At 43.5% G+C, this 15,891-nt stretch overlaps 1 protein-coding gene across 2 annotated transcripts in view; it reads left to right on the forward strand.

The window, feature by feature from the left end:
* The window catches only part of LOC143353940 (uncharacterized), a 340,337-nt gene extending 329,223 nt beyond the window's left edge, over positions 1–11,114 (forward strand). The window contains exons 1-3 of one of the 2 annotated variants that reach the window (XM_076787547.1): positions 4,156–5,911; positions 5,977–8,429; positions 8,471–11,114. In XM_076787547.1, coding sequence (XP_076643662.1) covers positions 7,363–7,917 — 555 coding nt within the window. In that variant the 5' untranslated portion in view covers positions 4,156–5,911; positions 5,977–7,362 and the 3' untranslated portion in view covers positions 7,918–8,429; positions 8,471–11,114. Of the gene's footprint in view, positions 1–4,155; positions 5,912–5,976; positions 8,430–8,470 lie in introns of those variants that run through there. The other variant, XM_076787548.1, reaches the window with a different exon arrangement.
* Positions 11,115–15,891: the final 4,777 nt, after the last annotated feature.

Consider the following 15,891-nt stretch of genomic DNA (forward strand, 5'->3'; position numbering starts at 1 on the left):
TAAAGCGCTAATTTTTTGTGCTTATAATTTTCGTTCGCGTACTCCAAACTTCTCATTTGCATTCGTAGAATTTCATCGAAGCGAATACTGCGAACAATTGACAAAACTAATAACGACAGGAAAATTTTTCACCGGTTTTTACTATAAAATTTTTAAAAATGTAAAATACGCCCCGGAGCGTAAAGTCCGGCGTCAAATGTCGTTCTGAAATTTTTCACGTTACCTTGTGAAACGCTTTTACCGTTCGCAATCAAGAAGCTTTCGAACTGTAATTAGAATTTCGAGTTCGCTTCCGTTTCTCCGTGTTGACATCGCAATGGCGTCGCGCGAATATTTGGCTGCGGAATTCGCGGGTTCCTCGAAAATTAGGAACATGTTGCCGAATGCAGGGGGAGAGGGTTTGCACAGCGTATGCAAAATTTAGGAAACCGCCCAAAAATCACCATTATCTCGAGTTGCAATTCTAGCAGTATCCGGAATCCTTCCGGTTTACTTTAGAAATTACAATTAGCATTAAGATCGCACCGATTCGCCGAGTCGCCGGAACTCTAGCGACCAAACGAATTACGGGACTGCGGGAAATAGTAGTTGGCGAACTGTTGCAACGTCGCGCTGCCGAATGAAACAGGACTTGTTGAAAACGGTTGCAATACCATCGAACTTAATATTTACGCGCTTCTCGACTCGCTGGGTGTAATATGATCTTGAACTTTGCAAGCAGTTTCCGCGTGTCGGCAACTGCCGGAGAAAAAAGCGGAAAACTCCGGGAACACTTATGTTTGAAATAGTAATTGACTATCCAACCGGTGCGTTGCACATTTTTTACCTTTCACCAACAACCTCGGCAAATAGTTTCTCGCCTGTAACGAGGTATAACCAATTAACTGCGGAATTTTAAAAATCTCTCACGGGATGCTTGATAAAATCAAGCGATCACTCCTATTGTGGTTAAGGTCTGGTTCAGTGAACACGCGATATTTGTTGTAAGGATTTTATTTTAAGAACGGACACTGACAGAGTGACGCCTGGAATGGTAGCTGACATATACTGATGTCTACTTATATCATCCCCTCTGTCCTTGCCTTTAGGGAAAAATCTCTTCCAAATAACGCTGGTGTCCTCCAGACCTTGCGCACATGCGACTCTTCCGGTCGCGGACGACCGCTGCCCTCTCATCGAAGGTCCTTCGGCACTCCACGATTTATGGTACCCGTATGCAGGTATTGAGACTGTGACTAACTCGAACTAAAATCATGCCAGGCACTGAAACGAAACAGTTCTCTCAAAAATAGCTTTGTCTAGTCACGTACACCATAAATCGTGTTCAGCAGTTTTTCAACTCTCTCTAGTCCCTACACTATTATAAATTTTCTCCTATTATAAATGACTCCTATTACAAATTTTGCGAAAAAAGTAAAGCAAACTGAGAAAGGATTACAATTTTATTAGATAAAAAATTAGCAATTCATTCTTGAAAAGGATATTGTTATTAAAAACTTAAAAATTGTCAAAAAATAATAAAATTCATAAACAAGTAAAAGGCTATAGCCGGTTTTGGGGGCCAAATCGGCCCTGGAAGGGATTTTATTCCAATTTGCGCCATTCGATAGCCTACCAAAAAAGATACCTTTCAGTCCAATTTTTTTTTTCTTTAATCAGATGTTTTTTCGATTTCTAACCGTATGATTGTTGCTACGCTGTTGTAAAAACATTTTTTAACTATGTTTAAACTATTTTTTAATAATTTTCCGGAAAAATATTTTTGGAGTACTTTCAGCCTTTAGTCATCTACGGGCTGTATTACTTATCTACTTAACATTTTTTTTACATGGAATAACGGATTGATTATTTTTGTGACAGAAAATATATACATGAAGTATTATTAGGAATTCTTATCTGTAATAATTATAGGTGGATTGGTGTGCAGTGGAATCATGTATGGCGTTTTCAGTCTTCGTCGCTATCTTCGTCAATTGTCGGTGTTATTTGGTCGTTATTGAAAATTCTGATGAGCAACTCTGCTGGCCGAACTATGTCTGTGTCGTATCGAGCATAAGATAAATAATAAATGATAGCAGCTACATGTGATCAACATCCAATAGTGCGATTACCATTGGCACATTCACAACAACACCGTTTTATACCGGAATGGCCAGTTGAGTTTGGTATATAATCTATGTAGCATTTGTACGTTTTGTACATAGAATTTTTGTAGTAGATAAGTAATACAGCCCGTAGATGACTGAAGGCCGAAAGTACTCCAAAAATATTTTTCCGGAAAATTATTAAAAAATAGTTTAAACATAGTTAAAAAATGTTTTACAACAGCGTAACAACAATCATACGGTTAGAAATCGAAAAAACATCTGATTAAAGAAAAAAAAAATTGGACCGGGACGGGATGCGAACCTGGTCCAAAAAGTCTTCAGCGGTTCCGCAGTAGGAGACCATAGCTACTGCACCAACCGGCGCCGTTGAAAATACCTTCGAAATATTGGGATATATCATGCGTAGTATAATTGTCTGGACGATGTTTCTCTGAACTTAGGGATGTTTAATATTACATAATATATTTTTACGATAATTATAACTTAGTTTTTCCCGGAAAAAACGCCGAAAAAAGTGGTTTTTATTTTTTCCTACTATGACGCAACAATCGCAGGAATTTGAAAAAAATTGAGCATAATACTTAGGACAATATCTTATTGCTAAATTAATTCTGTTGTTGTCACTCTTAGATTTCCATATGAAATCTGTATTTTTTCGATTTTTTTCGTGTTTTTCGATTTTTACAGCCAGAGTTTGCAACGGAAAAATCTGAAAACGGCTTAAAGTATGTGGTTTGGTGTCCGAAATGTGTCAGATTTTTTTCAGAATTTTAAATTGTCATTAAATGGGGAAAATGGGCCAAAAACTGGATTTTCGTTTTTCCTCTATAACTACCCTTACAGATGAGCTATAGGGCTAAAACTTGGCTGAAAGGTATCTTTTTTGGTAGGCTATCGAATGGCGCAAATTGGAATAAAATCCCTTCCAGGGCCGATTTGGCCCCCAAAACCGGCTATAGCCTTTAAGAAACAAATAATTTTGAGAAATTCAGTTGATTTCAGTGTGGTATTTTTCAAAGCTAGGTAAAAAATAATCAACTAAGCTTGTAAAAAGTAATACCTACATTGTAACATCCAATATACCAAACAGAATAATCAAATTTAAAAAAAAATACATAGCAGTTTTATTGATAATATAAAGGAAACATACCACGGAAATATACAAGGAAACATGTTATTTTTATTGCGCCTTATTGAAATTTTCAGTTTTTATAGTAAATGGAAATTTTTTATTTTACACGGCGATTATACACGTCAACCGCGCCGCAATAGAGCTTTGGATTGACGTGTACACACGTCGAACGAAGTTAACGCAATTAATCGTTTAGGATAATATTTCTACCACGAGTGAATTTATTTCCAATTGATAATTTACGGTGTACAATATGCAATATTGAATCTACATTTTGAAATAATTTAGAATAATTCATTTGCTCGCGAATTATCGAGCAGATGCGTTTGATAATTTGCATGTAACAATAGGGACGTGTCTGCTGCCACTGTGCAGTCGTTAACATTCTTACTACCTTTTGTATGGCGGATCCATGTCGAAAGAAATGCACACCGTTTCGTTCACTAACACTTTTCTACCTGGAGAACTGTTGCAATTATGACTGTATTAAAAATACGTTAAAATGAAGACTAAGGTTTCGCAACAATAAACTCCATTACGCTGTGAAGAGGTCCGAGGCAATTTAAAAGTATAACCACTGTAGGATCAGCTTGCGAGATTCTATTACATCGAGAAAAACATATTGCCTTACTTGACATGAAAATTAATAAAACTAAACGGTCGTAATACTATGCTTGCTCGTTAAGTCTTAAAATCAAATAGACATCAATTGTTAGAGAAGCTCGTTGTAAACAGTTCATTTTTACAGTGACTAAGAAGATGACTTTTGTTTAATTTTAATCTTGGGAGCCAAAGGTCACCTTAAGGTCATGCTTCGGGGCCTCTGAACTTCGAGGCTTGAAAAATAATATTGAAATAACATTGAATATAATAATAATATTTAAATAGCTATTTTAATAATATTGAACACTTGCGACTCTCGCTTAACGACTAAGGATAGTCTGGTGTGTCTGATCGTGAACAACCGATTCTACTTAAAAATTAGCACGCGCACTCGACGGATTTTCAAGGTCGATTTTCTCGAATACAAAGCCTCGTACGAAAAAATTTAATTCTACATTTTTTACTTATCCTTCAACGTAGAATCACCATGGTTTTCAGTTGTGTCATCAGATGTCGATCGCCCTGTATAAATATGTAAAATTCGTACAGAGTAAACGTCAAAGTAATATAAATATATTTTTTTCCGTCTTATTATTTTATCCAGCACCATATCGGAACGACTTCCACGACCCTGTAATTGAAAACGAAGCAATAAACGGGCGGAACAAGGATGTCGACAGTATAGGTATAAGGTAGATACTTATTATTTACTGTCAGGTATGCTGTACATAATATTTCATTTGCCTTACAAATATTATATAAAATTACATTCGATCACGGAGAATAACCACGCACACCGTCTTGCGAACGTACTGATATATTCGCGCAGACAAGCGCACGGCACACGCACACACGCACGCACACGTCAGCCATGCACAGACGGCAAAGTAAACGTAATTACACAGACTCGCGGATGAAATCGGTAAACCCTTTCCTAGCTGAAGCACACACATACATATAGACAGAGACAGACAGAGAGAGAGAGACAGACAGTGTCAGCGATCCTCGTTGCTGTCGAACGCACGCGCTCACGCATGTAGGCAGGCACGCGCGCGCGCACGCCTTTTCCGCGCCGCTGTCCCCGATATCTCTTCTCCTTTCTCTCGGACCCCGACTCCGAATGGCCAATCCACCCGATTCGAAATTATCCTCGATCCGAATCGTCGATCGCGGGCCGACAACTCTAATTCCTCGTCGCTCCCCGGCATTTCTCGATGGAATGGAACGGAAATGTTCCGAACGAGTCACGCGTTACGCGCGACAGGTATTTCGTTCCAGAGACACGCCGTCGAACAGGTGAGTGTGGGAAATGTGACGGGGACCGATCCTTCAACTGTTTCGTGGGAATAAATATCAATCGGATCACGGGAATTATTTCACCGCACCGCGAGCCGCCGTGTTCCATATTCGCAGACAGCTGCTCGGCGAACAAGGACGTTTCGCAAAATTTTCTCTACCCTGTAAATGTACTCTGTACCCCTTACCGTGTAGCAGAGTCGCGTCGGACTCGTGGCAAAAAGTTCGTACGAAATCTGTTAATCCTAGGACAGCGGACCATTCTTGCAACTAGACAGCGGATTCTATGCATTTACTGCAAAAAGGTGCAATTCGAAGGAGTACGAACATCGAAAGAATTTAAGAGTGTCAATTTGTTTTTGGAGTCACTGGAGAAAGAAAGAAATTGTTAATCGACTGCTATTTCTTACAATCGATGTAGACTATGTAGACAATTTTTGTTTTGCACGTGTAACACCGGTCAAACACGAAAAACAATAGAAGAACCTGAAAACAAAACGTTAACATTGTTTTGAACGTGTTAAAATGTTTTAAACGAGAACACCTTGACACCTACTTTTAATCTAATCGACACCCAATTTTTATTCTGCAGAAAAATCCACAATCTACTGATCACGTCCCATGGTTCGCCCTGTAGAACAGAGTCGCCAGATCAGGGGAATTGACGGGAATACACTGGCCCCCTCTCCACCAATACTGGATTAGTCACGTGACATTGTGACAGATGCAGGACAGAGAATAAACTCGTCACGTGACCGGGCCGTGCGGAGGCGTGAGGGAAGAGCATCGTTGAAGGGGAAGAGTAGAGACGAAACGGTTCACGTGACCGGGCGGAAGAGTGGGGGAATAGCGCCGTAGAATGGGAAGGGTAGAGTGGGGAGACGTAATATAGCGACTCTGCACAGCAATGCTGTTTACCGATGAATTTTCAACTGTTTTGTGCAGCTCGGCTGCAACAAGCAGCAATTAGGTGACCAAAATACAAGGATTAAATTACAATTTTTAGAGATCCACAATCTACCGGCCACGCCCCATGGTCGACCCAGTACGCGGCAACGACACTGATGAATTTTCAACGGTTCCGTTCAGCTCGGACAGAACAAGCACCAATTAGGCGAACGTAACAGAAGGATTCAATTACTGCCGCGAAAGTATTCCGTCATTTCAGGAATTTTTGGTCTTCCCGGTCTTCCGGAACATTTCGCCGGTCCTCTTGTCGATGCAAGCCGACGAACGCCCCTAGGCGTTCCCCGCACGTCGTGCTCGCATCGCGCTCCGTGCCCCGAAAGGGTTAACTTATTTTCTCATTCCACGCGTCGCTGTTTAACCCCGTCACTATCAAGAGAACAGAGACGAGAGTGTAGTATTCACGAGGCGTGCAGGTCGCGGGCCGTTCCATCATACTGCAATTCCACGCGGGAAAATTAAAGCAAAAAGGGGCAGAGAAATAGAGATAAAAAAAGGTATATGAAAGAGCCAAGAGGAAGAGAAATGGGGAGGGTGAGAGGAAGGTGGGAAGAGGGCGAGACAGAGGGGAGGAAGAAAGAGATAGAGAGAGGGGAAAGAGAGGGGGGGGGGAAGAGAGAGATAGAGAGGGTGTAAAAGGGAGAAAAACGAAGCGCGTGCGTTGCGTTATTTAGTCAGGACGCTGTCTGGACGTTACTTAGAGCGAGCGGAACAAGAAAGAGGATATAACTCGAGCAACTACTCACGGCGCGCCTCGAATTCTTGTCCGCGTTTATTGCCGGCGTATCGCCGTTTTGCGACTACGAGAAAAACGTCGAGCCGAGAACAGGGTATCGTGCATTGCGCGGCACCTTGTCCCGATCTGCCTCGCCGTGACCTCGATAAACGCTCGTTTCCTCGGTGCTCGAGCAAATCCAACGATCGAGAGAGGAAGATCCGCTGGCTCAAAGAATCCGGCAGCTACTCGGGGATACGCAAATTCGTAGAAAATAAATGTCGCGGCGAATCTTTTTCGAGCGTCTCTTCGGAGAACCAAGGGTTCAAAATGAGAAAAACTACTGTGCACAATGTTACAAACATATATTGTTTGATTAAAAAGATCAAAAAGTAGAGATTAAGAGGATTTCACTATATTTGTCGCCAAGACCTGGATGATAAATGTCGCGAAATTATCCACACTACCGCGGGGTATAATCCCTGAGGGGCCGCGAAGCTCGAGAGGCCTCGGACGCCGAGGAGTGTAAACACGGCTCGGATATGTCTCCTGCACAATACATAACGCTGGCAAGACCCGTGTTGTTGACACATATCGAGAATTCACTGTACATGTTAAGCGAACAGTATTTTAAGCGAGAAATAGTCATAGCACCACAAGTTCACAACTCACATTTGCTAAATGTCCAAACCCTTACGGACAGCAGTGTGACATTTCGGACCCGGAGAGTTTTCGCATATATGGAGACATTACTGTACTGTTCTCCAGGACGAATCGATCAAGGTGCATGGACCGTCCGCGAGATAAAGAAACGAACGAGGGGCTTCGAAGAGAAGAATTCAAGTTTGCGGGTTAAGGGTCGGAAGTCCGAAGAACTCGTCGACAAAAGGAATGAAACGAACGAAAGAAGCCGAGCTTCCGATCCCACCGGTCACAATTATGTGCACGCGCGGCCGAAGGAACGTCTGTTCTTAATACGCGCTCGAGATCCGAAGATCTCCATCGGATCCACCGAAACAGTCACCGCGAGTCCGGGACCAAGTTCCACGTGCTCGGAACGACCATTATGGGTCGGAAGTTTTCAGCTCGAAGTTTAACTGCGCTCTCCATTTCGAGCTATCTCGGGAACTGGGCAGGAGCATGTAGTGGTCAATTTTCCCATAAACTTGGACAAAATCTTTGTCAGTTGCATTAGGTATTAGTTCGATGGTACAACGCTGACATTTGATGGCGTATCACCGTTTTGACGTTTTGTATGACTACAAACATAAATATATTGTGGTAAATCTGGTAGACACAAAATTATACTACCACAAATGTGGTAAACGAACTGTACAGTGAATTCTCGATATATGTCAGTAACACGGATCTTTTTACAGTTTCGATTTACGTTCTTAATGTACAAGGTGTCAAGAAATGACGCGTGGAAACCGTTACAGCGTGATTCTACACCTTGGGATCGGCGAGGATCTCTTTAAAAAAGTTTAGTGGAAAATTGACCTTGACCGACTTTCTCAAGGTCAAACCTTTTTTAGGATTGCATCGTGTTCTACTCATCGAGAGGAACACATTTTGCGAGGGAACCATGGGTCAAAAATGAACCGTTCCCGTGAAAATTGACTTTAAAGTTGTTTTACGTTAAGTTAACAGCACATCGATGTCTCTAAACTCTCCTAATCTTTTCCTTGTTTCACCTGCCCATTTTCTCATAAATGCAGAAAATCCGCAGTTTTTTAAGAGAGGTTAAACCGAGCGGAAAATAAAAACAAGATTCTCTGCGAATAGGAAGGAAAATCTGGAGGTTTTACGGCGACAGCTTTTGTAGAGCGTTCTGGCAACAACCGGTAGAACGAAAACGGGCGAGTGTCCAGTAAGATCCACGAAATTATTAGGAATTCAGGGTGGAGAGCTAGGAGAGGGTGGATCGAAAGGTGAGTGGGGGGAGAAGGAGGCGAAAGAAAGGAGATCGAGCCGATCGTGGAATCGTTGAGAAAGCCGTCCCACGGGAATTTGCGGAGAAGTCGAAGAGAACGAGGTCGAGCTGCCTCGAGGAGAAACTTGGGAAGTCGAAGCCACGCCGACAGGAAACTACCTCGTTCTTTCCGTCCTTTCGCGTGCCTCCTAAGTATACTATAGACGGCGCGTACCACGTATATCTCTATGTGGATGGCGCTTTTTTGTTCGGCATTTCACGCAGTTTTCTTGAAGGTGCGCGGCGGTCTCGCGATACATGTCGATCGTACGACGAAGAAGGAGAGAAGTCTCGTTCGGGATTCTTTGTACGCTCGTACACGTCTATGTACTCGCGCGTATGTACATACGCAGGATGGTTCAAAATTTGTCGCAGAGTCGGGAGAGGACAGATGTAGAATGAAAAATCGAATATTAGTTGATTCTACCAGAGAGTTCTTTCCAGAGAGAGAGAGAGAGAGAGAGAGAGAGAGAGAGAGAGAGATCTTCGGCACAGACGTTGTAGAATTTTTATCGCCGCTGTTCGTTCGCACGATTCTCTTACGACAAACGTGCTCGTAGAAATGCTGATAGACGTGGACATTTAAAATGCTCGGATCACAGAAACCGCGTAATTCCAAACGAAACTGTACCCGTACGATTGGACAAAATTCAAACAGTTACGCGTTTCGTCGATTGACATCGCTTTTGTACACAGGTTGTTGAAGACAGTCATAATTAATGCGTGTCGCGTGCTTCTAAGCAAAACATTTCCCTTTGCCGTTTCGCGCCAGAGCGTTTCGTTTTCGAGTTATTAACGAAAAACGCGAGCCAATCGGAGCGCAGCTAACGCCCACTCGGCGACAGGCCACGCGGCGCGTAGCGTCAGCGCCGAGCTGTCGTTGAGTCGCGAACAAGAGAAAGAGCAGAAATTGATTTTTTAACTCTTTGCAATCATGGCATGGTAGCTGTACTGCTTATTTTCAGGTAGCTCAGTCAATGATTGCCTAAAAAATGTATAAATTTTATACATATGAGTCTGCTGGCTATGCCTAAAGAACGATCTCAACTGGCTGAAATAACGACTGTTCTGAAAAATGAACGAGTCGAAATCAATTTCTGCTGCTTCTCTTGTTCACGACTCAACGACAACGCGGCGCTAATGCTACCCTCCGCGCTCTGATTGGTTTGTTTTTCGTCAATAACTTGGAAACGGAACGCTCTAGTGTGAAATCGGCAAAGGAAAATGGCGCTTAGAACTACCCAGGTATCACCCCTTTCAAGGTTCTCGATACTATTTAGGACACTCCGTATAACGATAACTTGCTCGCACGACTCGATGCTAAGTACTTCGCAAACCCCACCGGGACGAACGGCAGAACGAAAACCCTTGGACATGAATGAAGAGCTTAGCGGATGAACGTGTTATCCAATAAATTTAAAGCTGATTTTTCAAAATTCACTAAATCGTTACTTGACATCCACTAAGCTCTTCATTCGATAAACTGAAGATCGAAGAACTGGATTCCACGCTCGCTAAGCACCTTTTGTCTGTCATAATGACTGCGGATTTTATGCGTTCATGACAAAAACAAGTAGGTGAAATGTAAAACGTTAAAATGATCCGAAGAATTTAAATATATCAATTTATTACAATTATTAGAAGAAATATTTCTATCTCGTTGCTGTTTCTTGCAATTGATCCAGACAACTGTTGATTTCGCATAAAGACCCGCAGTCTAATAATGATGAACAATATAGACATTTCGTGGCAACATTTTGAATACCCTGTAGAACAGAATTTCAATAAAAAGTTTATTAACCGAGATTAAAGTCGATCGTTGTGAAAAACGACGTCCAGTACACCATCGTTCGTTCTCGAACGAAAATCTACTTTACTAGCACAACCGTACCACACATTTTGAGACACCCTGTACATATGTACACCTTATCCGTATCGTATATTCGTTCCTCGCACGACGAATCGCCGTGCCTCACCCCTACCTCGCTTTCACGATATCACACGTACACGCTCACTTCTTTGTTCGAGAGAAAAATAACAGGTATGCGTGTATTCGTATACATATACACACATATGCTTCTGTATATACACAAGTTGTCCGAAAAATGTCCTTCCTTGAAAGGGATGATTCCTGACATTATTTCAAGTAACTTTTCCCTTTGCGAAAATCTTCTCCGCGGCTTCATTAAGGAGTTATTAACGAAAAACACGGACAAATCAGAACGCGACTACGACAGGCCCACCTGATCGTGGGCGTTGCCGTTTGCTGCCATCGCGCTCTGATTGGTCAACGTTTTTCGTTAATAATTCGAAAACATCATAAAACGGACATCAGGAATCAGCCATTCTAAGGAAATACAACATTTTTGGGGCACCCTGTATATACAGTATCCAGTAACTGGCGGTACCACCGAAAAGGGTATTCTACGTATAAAGATGATATTAATATAATATTAAATATTCGTCAGGTACACAGGCACTTGACTATATCTCAGCCTAATCATATCTTTCTACGTAGAGCCTCCCTCCTTTTCGGTTGTACCGTCAGTTACCGAACACCCGGTATAAATACAATGGACCGGGGTCCGAGCTCGTCCCGTCGAGATCGTGTATTAGGCAACTAGCCCGCTGTTGGACAGGCTACAAACGCGGCTCGCATTCCTCGTTGAGCTTTCATCATTCAGCCGCCGCGTTTATAGCGAGAAAAAGGGGAAGCCAGCACGAGCGAGCCCGGATATCCCCCGATCGCGATCGTGCTTCGATTTTATCCGCCACGAGATACAAATCGGAAGAGCGCTGGGTGCCGTGACGTTTCAATGATCGTCGCGCAAATCGGACGACGAATCGGTTCCAACCGTGATCGATCGCGAGACACCTCGATTTCGGAAATAATCGAGGACCTGCATCGATTTTACTCGACGTTATACCGAGGCGACTACAATGTCACTGTGACCGCGCGAGACGAAAGTAGCTGCGCGTACGCGGTGCGTCAAGGATTGTCGCCGGTTCGTGAGTACATAATCTGCGAACAAAATCATTCAAACGGTATTCTCGCTGCGTTACTACTTGACGGACGTTACCGCCTTTCGATATGAAGGAGTGGAGTGGCCACAGTAGTGCAAACTTAAGCGTCCGCTCTTCTGCACGCTTAAGTGCCCGCCGCTATCCCCCCAATTCTAAAAAAATGGGGCCTCGGACCGAGCTTCGAGCGGGCCAATCAAAACTTTATGGGTGTATCGGTATCTCACTCACATCCCCTGCACTGCCTTCAGTTGAATTCGTAGAAGCCACCTGTCTCACTTAAGTGTCCGCATTCAGTCCCCCCCCCCCCCCACTACGGACGCTTAATTGTGCACTACTGTACCATGCAAGTGTGAACAAACCGTGACGTCCTTGTTACAGATAGACCTGACCGCGTGGCTTACACCCGGGAAGCAGTGTATGTATTGATTATTTTCAGAGAACGACGATCGGGTGGCCGACAGGTCTCGCTGGGACAGCGTCCCCAATACGGTATTCCCTCGTTAGAAGAGCACTTGATACAATGTGTTACCGTTTCTCAATAGGCAGAACACAAGGAACTAGAGTTATTTAAATGCAAAGGAGATCTGTACCGAAAACGAAACCATGGTATACTCGTTATAGGCTCTTGGATACACCTGAACACATTACTTCCGACCGGCGAATACTGTGCTACTTTTGGGGAACTATGGTTGAGTGGCTGGCAGGAATCACTGGGACAGCGTTCCCACTACGGTATTCCCTCGTTACTAGATTATTCGGTGCAAAGTGAAAGACGTCATTCCTCAATCTGTACGAGAACTAAGGAGTAACTATTACAGCCATTTGAATGCATTTGTCCTCTCGGAAACGAAAACGTGGTATCCTTGTCATAGGCTCATCTATAGACCTGACCGCGTAGCTTCTAACCGGGGAGACGTTGGTAGCGGAAGTGTTATGCCTGCGGCAGGCATACGTGTCCATCACTGTTACAGGCTCATCTATAGACCTGACCACGTAGTTTCTAACCGGGGAATACTGTGCTGAGTCTTGGAGAACTGACTCACGAACCGACAAAAACCGTTGGAGCAAAGCTTCCACCACGGTACTCCCTCGTTACAAGATCGCTCGGTGCAAAATGGACGTTACCGATCCTTAATCAGCGGGAGAACTAGAGAGTAGTTATTACAGTCATTTGAATGCAGAAAAGTCCTTTCGGAAACGAAAACGTGGTATCCTTGTTATAGGCCAGTGGTGGGCACGGTAGGCGCCCCTGAACCGTCTGCTTCTCCCACCAACGTCTCTTTCGTACAGCGCGCATCTACGCTGCGCAGCGGTGCCTGATGGATGTGGATAGACATCATAAACCGCGCATGGGTCGGTTATGGCGGAACGTACGAGGGAAGAGATGGAGGCACGAGGCACTGCTGCGCAGCGAAGGTGTGCGCTACACGAAAGAGGCGTTGGTAGTGGAAGCGTTATGCCTTCGGCAGGCATACATGTCCATCACTGTTGTAGGCTCATCTATAGACCTGACCGCGTAGCTTCTAACCGAGGAATACTGTGCTGAGTCTTGGGGAACTGACTCACGAACCGACAAAAACCGTTGGAGCAAAGCTCCCAGTACGGTACTCCCTCGTTACAAGATCGCTCGGTGCAAAATAGACGTTACCGATCCTAAATCAGTGGGAGAACTAGAGAGTAGTACATAGCTAATTGAAAGTCCATACCCTCGTTATAGGCTGCTCAGAACGCCCGACCGGGAGTCTTGTAACTGGGAATACAGTGTCGATCGGTCATAAAGGAACGATCGCCCAGGAGATCGGCATGGATGAACTAGGTAGGCTCCCTCGAAGACAATGTGAACCGCTGTCGGACACTATAACAGTAATAAGCGTATTTGAAGAATTTGGCCAAAGCGGTACGTCGCGTGTCTCTTCTCCGTGGTCGTTCCTCGATCCGTTGCCCCTTTCGGTTATTCGTTCATCCGAGCAAGATCGATGCAGGCGATCGAACACGAAACGTCACGAGCCAGTTATCTTCGAAGACAAAAATATAGAATGAAGTTTATGAGTATCGATCGAGCCTACTCGATTAGGACAATCTCGGCGTGGGAAGAGTGTAGGATGAGGTATGCGGGGAGGGCGATATTGTCATGAATAGTTCACATCGTTTTCCTTTTTACGTTTTTTTTTTGTTTCGTTTTGTTTCCTTTATGCGCGCGCTAGTAGCTTTGTTGCGTACCTTAATCGCCTATTTACAAAGAATGCGCGTGTCCCCGACGCCACGGGACAAGTGAGAAGTCTCGAACGATGCGATGACGAGTTACAGACACAATTTAAAACGCGAGCCGGTTCGGCCTCATTCACCTCGCTCGATAACGCCGTTCTCTTAGTCGCTATGCGTTGCAGCACTGAAATTAACGGCGAACCGAGAGGGCGGTTTCTAACACGTCGACGGGGCGTTCGATCTTTGGAAATAGCGGCTTCTCGTGGATCGTCTCGAACGCGAAACACGAAACACGACGGATTTTGTCCTCAGTTCTCGCGAGAGGTGATTTGTTTTCCTCCCCGGTTTGTCGGCGGCGATAGAAGGATCGTCGAGGCAGTGTCGCCAGATCAAGACTTGTCTCCCCACCCTAACTTCCCCTTCTACCGCGCTATTCCCCCACGCTTACGCCACGGCCCGAAGAGAGAGGGTAACTTTTTCCCCTTGATTCGTGCTCCCTCCCCTCATCTGGCGACACTGCGTCGAGGCTGTTACACATCTTCTCGTCGTCCCCGTCGGACTCGTCGCCACCTTCTCGCCCCTTCACGATCGAGATTGAATGATTTACCTTTATCCTTAATTAGTAGCGTTAGTGTTTATTCCTTTTGTTACTCGTTTTCTTTTTCTTTCTTTCTTTCATTTCTTATTTTTTTTTGTGCGCTCAATACCCGCGCGAAGCACCTTGCACGATAAAAGCGTAATGCGTTTACGTGAAACGATAATTTACAGATTAACGATTAGCATTCTTAACCGTAAGACGGGGGGGGGCGGGATGTACCCCCAACGGCCACCGCTGCGATCCCCGGAACGATTTTCTCTCTCGTTCGGAGATCGTGAGCGAAATTTCTCTTTAATAATTGGACTTGCGGATGTTTTTATACAGGTTCACACTTTTAATACACATCGAAATCGGTAAAAACAAGTTAAAATAGAGACATTTGTGTTGTTCTTTTTTTTTTTGTTTTTGTTGTATTTATTAAGTTGAAAATAAAATAGTAATTTCATGGTATTTCACTAAAATTCGTAGGTTATTGTGTTTTACGCGCGCTTTCACGAATACATAAAAATCGCAGTCTACCAGGAAGTTCCTTCTCGAGGAGAAACGGCCAAACGCGAAATTCGTCGACGACACAACAACCGATATCTCGATAAAAGCGACAACAGACTAGTCGAAATGAAAATCAACCTTTCCTTCCCTTTTTTTTTCTGTTTCCCTTTTAGTTAACTCTTGCCCTTTTAGGAAGACGCTTCTCGACGAGACAACAAATAGAACGCGAAAACGTTTGCACGGACACCTCCTACACTGAAATTAACAATAACACTTTCAGCATGAAGAACGTTCAACGATTAGCTAATGGTGATTACCGCGTACATTACCGATTAAAAGTCTGAGGTTTGTACATCGACATGTGAAAATCAAATTAATTGTAGTAACGAAATAATGTACTTATTGTTAAATAATTCCAATTTATCGAGCTAAACGATTTGAAGTTTTAAAACGTTTGGCAAGACTTTTGCATTGTTTACTGTACGAATAAAAAGTAGTTAACATGAATGACGGAAACAATAATTGTGATCCTTCAACAAACTTACGATATTATTTTACTTACATTGAATCTATTCGCTGTACAGTATATTATTTCGAAACGAATTGTAGCATGTGCAAAACAGTTTATAAATTCAACAGAAATATTTAACACTTGTCTATAAACGTTCAAATCGTTCGCTGGTTATAGTGGATAAATATACAGGGTGCTCCAAAAATCTTGCACTTTCTTGAAATGGGTAATTCCTGAGGTGATTTGCAGTAACTTTTTCCTTTGCGAAAATA

This window comes from Halictus rubicundus, chromosome 5 (genome assembly GCF_050948215.1).
Source record: "Halictus rubicundus isolate RS-2024b chromosome 5, iyHalRubi1_principal, whole genome shotgun sequence".
Classification (NCBI taxonomy): Eukaryota; Metazoa; Arthropoda; class Insecta; order Hymenoptera; family Halictidae; genus Halictus; species Halictus rubicundus.